Raw genomic sequence first — 7,852 nt, 5'->3', positions numbered from 1 at the left:
CCAGGCTGTTAAAACATCGACACCGGTGGACACATGCCTGTGACTTTGTGTGTGACTGCTGTGCTGTGAACCGGGTGACCCTCACACACAGCTGCACACTGTGAGACACACATTATCCTGGGATCAAGATCAGTGAGACTAACCTCCTCACGTTAATGCTGGACACACACCACACACACACACACACACACACTGAGCTGGACCTAAGTCAACCACAGGGGCCTCTGCTGTGTGAACTCTGAGGGACTCTGTCAGGAGACAATGACTGCCATCTGGTGGGGACTCAGTAAAGGTGAAGGGTATGGTTAGATATTCTGGATTTTGTTCTCAGAAAGTGTAAATGAGCCAGCATTTATACGAATACCTGATTCCATATATCAGGATGTAAACTCTTAAATGATGAAAACAGCAATGTGGCTACATCAAAACATAACTTATAGTAAAAAATGAAGCACAACAGTAGAGAGATAAGTTAATGCATTGAGTGTGCTTATTGTATAAGTAAGTAGTAATAAGTAAACAATCAACAAAGCCAGAAAAATGGATGGCAAACTCTTATAGCTCAGCCGTTGCCTTTGAGTTGCCTCTCTAGATGTGCTATCCTATCATTTGTATTATACAAATTAAGGAAACTGAAATCATTGGACTCCAAGCCACCAAGTCGTGTTTAGAAGAAAAAGTCCTCCTAATATGTAACGGGGTTTGAGTCCTCAGTTACAGACTAACATTTATTGTGCATAGTTTTAAAGCAAATGTGTCAAACTCAAGGCCCGGGGGCCAAATCAGGCCCTTGGTGGATTTAATTTCAGCCCGCAGGATCATTTCTAATTACTATTAGATACACGCACACCTTCACTCCATCCTGAGGGTTTCCTCAGCTCAGAGCCTGACCCCAAACATTGATGAACTTGCACCCAAGATGAGATGCCAAGTATCTGGCTTGAACTAGCATCACAGAGCAGCACACTGAGTTTACATGGATGTTTCCTTCTGCACTTTTTCTCTCACGACAACAGGGCATGTTTGGTTGTTTGTTTGAGGGAAATAGTTTTTTGAAGCTGTTGTTGGCCTGTGGAAAAATGTAATCATAAGAAATGACTCTGGAAAAGATGCAGATAGAGCCATAAGAAATTAATGGAACTCATTATTCAATGTTTAATGTAGGCAATAATTTAAGCTTTGTTAGTTCCAGGTTTAATATGTGCAATAAGTTCATTTCAATAAGTTCCGCAATAAACATTGAACCAACCTGGCCCTAGACTAGAACCCATTTTTTTATTTTGACCCACTGTGTATTTGAGTTTGACACCCCTGTTTTGAAGGAAGAGAAACTCCCTCTGGAGGGAACTTTGGGGATTGTATCCTTTTCAGACCATGCACAAAAACCTATATAACACACTACAGGAAAGGGAAACCCTAAAGAGCATAATAGGGCCCCTTTCATTTTCACCTGATTAAATAGTGTAGCTGATTAACACATCATGTACATTTAGTGCTGGCATGCGATCACGTGTTGCTTCTGCGCCGCGATTGATTGTACTGCAAACTACATTGGTGCCAATGCCTTTCAGTGCTCGAATGTCCTGCATTGTACCTGTGGTTTAAGGAATTGCATTTTACTTTTCTCTTTTATCCTATCTCCTCTATCTTCTTGTCTTTCCGAATTCCTTCTTAATTAATGCTTCTGATTTATTGTGTTTTTAGGGTGTCTATTATTATCTGGCCGAGGAAGCTGGAAATTTCCCATGTTGGCTAAAGCTGCCCCATTTATTGTTTATGTTACAGTTCATTAATGGGAACTGTCTACAAAACCATAAACTAAACTAAATTAAACTAAAGCGATAAGCATATAAACATAAACCCAAGAAATATCACTGTTTCCAATGATGTTACCCATAACTTGAATCAGTAGCAGCAGTGTGTATTCACATCTTGCAGGGCATCACCTTTGAATGACCTTTCACACACACACACATACACGAAACTGTTTTTAGGTGGAACTTATTTATTCAAACATTCATGTGTATTGTTTTCATAACATCACAATGGTAAAAAGAAAAAGCAACATCAACATTCAACTAACAAAGAAAAATATTCAAAAAATAAAGAGCAAGTCTTTGATGCGTACAAAATGTTAGTGATCAAATGAGCATTCTGCTGTACATAACATTACAACTAATACAGACATATCTCTACTTAATTCACACAGACCTGCAGTAAACCGTATATCACACATCACCAGAAACACAGCTGTTCACTGTCACAGTTCACAAAGACTCATCCAGATAAAAACCAGACGCAGAGTTTCTTCCTCTATCCATCCAGTAACTTGAGGATGCTCTCCCTCTCCTTCAGGGCCTTCCCGGCTTGGTCCTTCTCCTTCTTGGTTGGAGTGCGTTTCTTCTGTCTAGCTGCCATGATACGTCGAAATCCCTCCATCACCTCGTTGTCAGACACCCTGACTCTCTGCCTCAGCTCCTGCTTGCGCATTTCCTCTTTCGCCAACCTGTGAGGCGGCAGAAAGTACAGAAATGAATGTTGTTAGCTGATCAGACTTTACTTTAGGGTAAATATAAGTATTGTTGTCCTGCGTCCTCACCGGAGCAGCTCCTGCTTGCGGGATCTGTTGTGAGTGGTGAGGGCTTTGAGCTCGGCTTGTCTCTTCTGCAGCTCCGCCAGCACCTCGTCCTCAGAGTCTCCTCCTGGACCGGGACGCTCCTCAGAGTCCAGCAGACCCTGAGCCACCAGCTCCTCTTTGATCCGGGCCTCCAGGGTGCGGGTGTGAGGAACACTGGAGGGGGGGGGGAAGATATGAGATATGTGTGGCGTAGAGGGAAGTAAAACATTTAGGATAGTATAAGTGGAAAACTGACAATTGAAGAATGGAAAGCATCTTGTGCAGATATTCATTCTAAGTCTTTAGATCAGGGGTGTCAAACTCAATTTCATCGCGGGCCACATTCGCATAAAGGTTGCCGGTTGTAACTATATAAATATATAATATATATATATATAAAATAATGTATTATATTACATTATTGCCTTTGAATTGGATTATTATCGGATAGGATAATAACTTAGTAATTAACCACGTCTGAAAGCAGAAGTCAAATGATTGCAAGTCTCTTCAGTGCGCATGTCACAAAACGAGATGCATTGTGGGACATGTAGTTTATGGGCAACCTGCTTCTGTAAAGTGCCATGTAACCGTACAATAAGCGTATTATATTCTTTGCAAGCTCTTGCGGGGCCACAGAAAATGAAGTCGCGGGCCGGATATGGCCCCCGGGCCTTGAGTTTGACACCCCTGATCTCTAACTACTATGGCATAAATGACAGAAGCGGAAATGAGCGACACTGGATTAATTAAATACATATAAGAAAATGTATGGTAGTAGAGTAGAGAAATATTTGTTTCACTGCATTTTGCTATGGGGTAAACATTGGGGAGAGTCATAATGAAATATAGATCTAACTAGGCCCTTTGTCTCCCTAAAAGTAGTTATTATAACAATAAATAACCATTGATAGACATGCCCTTGCTTTAGAACAAAACATGTGTTTCACTGTAATGTAATTATATTCCCAGACAAATCTCTACTTAATGGTTGGGTAGGTAAGTTTGAGAAACCGGCTCGAGATACACTTTTTGTTATATTCCATGGAATGCTCTTAACATCCTGATAGCAATGAATATCTTCAGTGCTTTGACAAAAAATCCATAAAAATGTAATCTGTGGAAGCCTTAGCACTTTAGAAAGCACGACCAATCATCTGAGCCGGCCCGGCTAAAGTAACTGGATGGCCTACCTGCCTGTCAGCCTTCCATCTGTGCACAAATTTATCTCGTGCCCTCATTGGTCATGTGCGCGTTCGTGTGTGTTGGAGGAGGGGCTCTGGAAGGAAGTGGCAGATTTTTTCCGGCTCTGTATTTTCAAATTCTAGCGCACTCGAGCGGGTTTCTCCAAAATTACCTACCCCACCTTTAAGACCAAAGTTGTCAATAAGACAGGATAACTTGCATAATAAAGGCAAAACTGTATTTAAGATAAGGAAGTCTTTAATAAATTGTGTTAAGGATTTGTATTTATGATCGAGTGAATTACTAATTACCTAAGTTATTTAATGTAAGTGGATTAAATACCTATAGGCTTTTCCTTGGCTCCGAGGAGAAGTCCCAGCTCCGTCATTCGCATCCTTCCCTGAAATGTCGGGTATGGGTGAATCCTCCATGGGGGATATAATGTTCTCCTGGAAAGATAAACAGCAAACATACTTAAGTTCTACTGTTTTCACCATATTTAACATTCAGATTTCAGATGCCACTGTGCATTAGTGAAGGTTTTGAACACGTTTGATCACAGCATACTGACCTCTACGAGAGCCTGGAGCAGACGCTGCGTGAGAGGACCGAAGGGACATCCGTCTTCTGGGGAGTCGTGTTGGGACTCAGACTTTTTCAACAGGGACTCCACATCTACAGCAGTCCAACATGAAGGTGAGTATTAAAGTGGAAACATGCAACTGACATATTTTATGCTGTAGAAAAAACCCATCAAACCTCATTTCTGGCATCTAACCTAAAACACATTCCAAAAACAGCTGACTTTGAGACAAGCAAACCAGAAATGGCAAAATCCTAACTCATTTCTGGTTTTAAGGATTCATTCCTGCACCGCTCTATTCCACAGACACAATGACCCATGTGCAGTATTTCCATCCTCACCTTTAGCATCCAGCTCAGACAGTGGTCCTCCCATGAGGCTCTTTTTCTTGTCGTTGGCTCGCGCTCCTTCCCTCTGTTCCTCCAGCAGATCTTCCTGAGCCCACCGCTGAGAGTAGTGTTTCCCCAGAGCTGGGATCTACAGTAAACATATACATACATTTGACTAATCACCATAAAAACATCCAGAAGGTTGGCCATTCCTTGAGAAGAAGTCAGTGACAAAAGGTAGGTGGCTTTTCATGTCTTACTTTAAAATACTCAGCCTCATCCTCCGGGGGTTTCAGAAGCTCTTCCAGCAATCGTATCTCTTCATTTGTGATGTCAGCACAATATGGCTCGACTGAGGCCCAAAATCTGACATTTCAAAAGAAACATTTCAAACACCTTGCCAGAATAAAACATATTCACACTACCCTAATTATAACTATAGCACACTTATGTTAGAACAGCCTAATAAGATGAATAAAGTCTGAAAACACCCTGAGGACCAAAGAGTAAATAGAGATATTATAATAATGTTGTTACTGACCTGTTAGGTGCATCATTTTTGGGCGTGCGGGGAATGTCTTGTGGATCGTCAGTAAATTCATACTCTTGGGCTTTGGCCTGGAGATTTTTGGATTTGGGTCTGCCAGGACCTGGACCCGGAGTGTGACCGCCTTTTCCGTCCAACTTCTGCTTCTTTGGTTTGTGGCGAGTTGAGGCGGCCGGGTCCGGGTCTTTTCCCAGCTTCAGGAACCGCTTGTCTCCCTTCTTGTCCTGCCAGTCTGTGAGGATCTGAGAGGAAACACAGGGAGGGAAGGAGAGGGACGAAGTGTCATGTTAGGTGTCTTTATTTGGGATACACAACGACTACTGATTTGGAATGAAAGTTAAATGAAGAAAGGGGGTTCCAACCTTCTCCTACCCTGAGGTGGGAAAAGTACTTTGATATGTTACTTAAGTAAAAGTACTAATACTACATTTAAAAAAGTTCTTTGTTACAAGTTAAAGTCCTGCATTTAGAATGTTACTTAAGTAAAACTACAAAAGTATTGACATCAAAATATACTTAAAGTACCAAAAGTAAAAGTACTACTTATGCATAATGGCCCTTTATAGAATCGTAATTATATTGAGTCACTGGGTTATTATTATGATTATTGATGCGTTTTTATCACAGTTTGTAAAGGTGGATCACATTTGAATAACTTTATATAGTGCTGCTGGATTGGATGTCAAGGTTTATTTAATACATTATTTATATTTTGAATTAGCTGACAGTCTAAACTTAAACAGTACACTAGTGACTGAAAATTACAATATTTGATTCTGAAATGTTGTGTAGTAGAAGTATAAAGTAGCATAAACTGAGAATACTCAGATAACGTACAAGTATCTCATTAGTGCACATGTGTCAAACTCAAGGCCCGGGGGCCAAATCAGGCCCTTGGTGGATTTAATTTCGGCCCGCAGGATAATTTTTAATTACTCTTCGATCTGGCCCGCTGGTATATTGCACGCACACCTTCACTCAATCCTGAGGATTTCCTCAGCTCAGAGCCTGACCCCATACATTGATGAGCTTGCACCCAAGATGAGATGCCAAGTATCTGCTTGAACTAGCATCACAGAGCAGCACACTGAGTTTACATGGATGTTTCCTTCTGCACTTTTTCTCTCACGACAACAGGGCATGTTTGGTTGTTTCTTTGAGGGAAATAGTTTTTTTGAAGCTGTTGTTGGTCTGTGGAAAAATGTAATCATAAGAAATGACTCCGGAAAAGCTGCAGATAGAGCCATAAGAAATGAATGCAACTGATTATTTAATGTTTAATGTTGTTTTTATAGGCAATAATTTAAGCTTTGTTAGTTCCAGGTTTAATATGTGCAATAAGTTCATTTCAATAAGTTTTGCACTAAAAATTGAACCAACCCGGCCCTCGACTAGTACTGATTTTTTTAATTTGGCCCACTGTGTATTTGAGTTTGACACCCCTGCACTAGTGTATTAGTGTGTACAGTACTTGAGTAAATGTACTTAGTTACTTTGCACCCCTGCTCCCACCTGTCTCTGCTCCTCCAGGGCTCGCAGGCGGCGGCTGGCGGAGGACAGCAGGGTCTCCAGCTCCAGCTGCAGGGTGTCCAGCTCCTCGATGCCGATGCCATCGTCCTCTGACCGGCCGAGCACCGCAGTGTATCGGGGACACACCTTCACATGCTCCACAGGTTTGAAGTCGTAGTATTTCAGTGGGGGACAGTCCTTCAGCTCACTCATGATGCTGCTGTGAGAGCTGCCAGTGTCTCCAGTAACTGATACAAGAACATGGACAGTCAGTATGGGTGTATTATCATAATAAAAACACAAGAAGATGAGACATGCACATTGTGGTACAGTTGTGCTGCTCTAGGTCTATCTATCATCCCACACACGCATGAAACACACACTCACGCACGCACACACACAAATGCACGTACACTTGGTCTGCATCACAGGACGCGAGCTCGCTGGGCCCAACTTACTCTTACATTTTAATAACGGTTGCTATGATTTATTATTTTTGTACAAACACATTTTACATGAATTACTTTTAATATTACAAGTCATAAAGGGAATTAACCCAACACATATATGTATATATTTGAATGTATAAGAGCAGCGATATTTACCGTCAGTGAATGGCGTCCATGATGGGATAAACCATTGTAACTAGAGGAGGGGTGGGATGTACAGTCAAATAAAGGTATAGCTTATTATCGATTTAAGAATAATTGTGAGATCAAATAAAGTATATTCATTGCTAAAGTACTTATATACTCACTTATATAGACATACATAATAACAAATATCAAGAATTTGGATGTGGTTGGATGTTAGCTAAATGCCAGAATGGTAGTACCGGAATAAACCATTTTATGTCACGGTGCATACAAACAATTCACAGCTAAACACATCACAGTAAAATGTCACTCGGTACTATATAGGTTAAAACGCTGTTTTTAACGTATTTTATTGAACAAAAACATGTTAAAATCAGTCTAATCCTTTCTGAACCAATGGTCGCTGACAAATGTGTCTCCTGCCGATAGCGCAGAATGGACTCATCGCAGGGTGTGCTCCTTTTACAGAAAATCATCTCCACCCGG

General features: G+C 41.1%; 1 protein-coding gene across 3 annotated transcripts; it reads right to left on the bottom strand.

Annotated features, from left to right (window-relative positions):
- Nucleotides 1–1,985: 1,985 nt before the first annotated feature.
- Nucleotides 1,986–7,734, bottom strand: tada3l (transcriptional adaptor 3-like). 3 transcript variants are annotated; one of them, XM_079684347.1, is made up of 10 exons: nucleotides 7,528–7,734; nucleotides 7,376–7,415; nucleotides 6,774–7,018; nucleotides 5,256–5,503; nucleotides 4,975–5,080; nucleotides 4,727–4,862; nucleotides 4,374–4,477; nucleotides 4,145–4,251; nucleotides 2,600–2,791; nucleotides 1,986–2,506 (listed from the first exon to the last, which is right to left on the bottom strand). In XM_079684347.1, exons 3-10 carry the CDS (start codon nucleotides 6,981–6,983, stop codon nucleotides 2,314–2,316), a joined length of 1,296 nt encoding a protein of 431 aa, XP_079540473.1. In that variant the 5' UTR covers nucleotides 6,984–7,018; nucleotides 7,376–7,415; nucleotides 7,528–7,734; the 3' UTR covers nucleotides 1,986–2,313. The 3 variants fall into 3 exon arrangements, with proteins under 3 accessions (XP_079540473.1, XP_079540474.1, XP_079540472.1); XM_079684348.1 differs by lacking the exon at nucleotides 7,528–7,734 and having other exon boundaries at nucleotides 7,376–7,518; XM_079684346.1 differs by lacking the exons at nucleotides 7,376–7,415; nucleotides 7,528–7,734 and adding an exon at nucleotides 7,184–7,300.
- Between the last annotated feature and the right edge of the window lie 118 nt (nucleotides 7,735–7,852).

Source organism: Notothenia rossii (genome assembly GCF_949606895.1).
Source record: "Notothenia rossii genome assembly, chromosome: 5".
In the NCBI taxonomy this organism is placed as follows: domain Eukaryota; kingdom Metazoa; phylum Chordata; class Actinopteri; order Perciformes; family Nototheniidae; genus Notothenia; species Notothenia rossii.
This window is presented reverse-complemented; position numbering and strand designations above follow the sequence as displayed.

Excerpts from the sequence above, each read along its gene's own strand:
- tada3l (XM_079684346.1), bottom strand. Across the intron at positions 4,478-4,726 it reads GTCTGAGCTGGATGCTAAAG|ATGTGGAGTCCCTGTTGAAA; the intron begins GTGAGGATGGAA and ends GGACTGCTGTAG. Across the intron at positions 2,507-2,599 it reads CGCAAGCAGGAGCTGCTCCG|GTTGGCGAAAGAGGAAATGC; the intron begins GTGAGGACGCAG and ends GCCGCCTCACAG.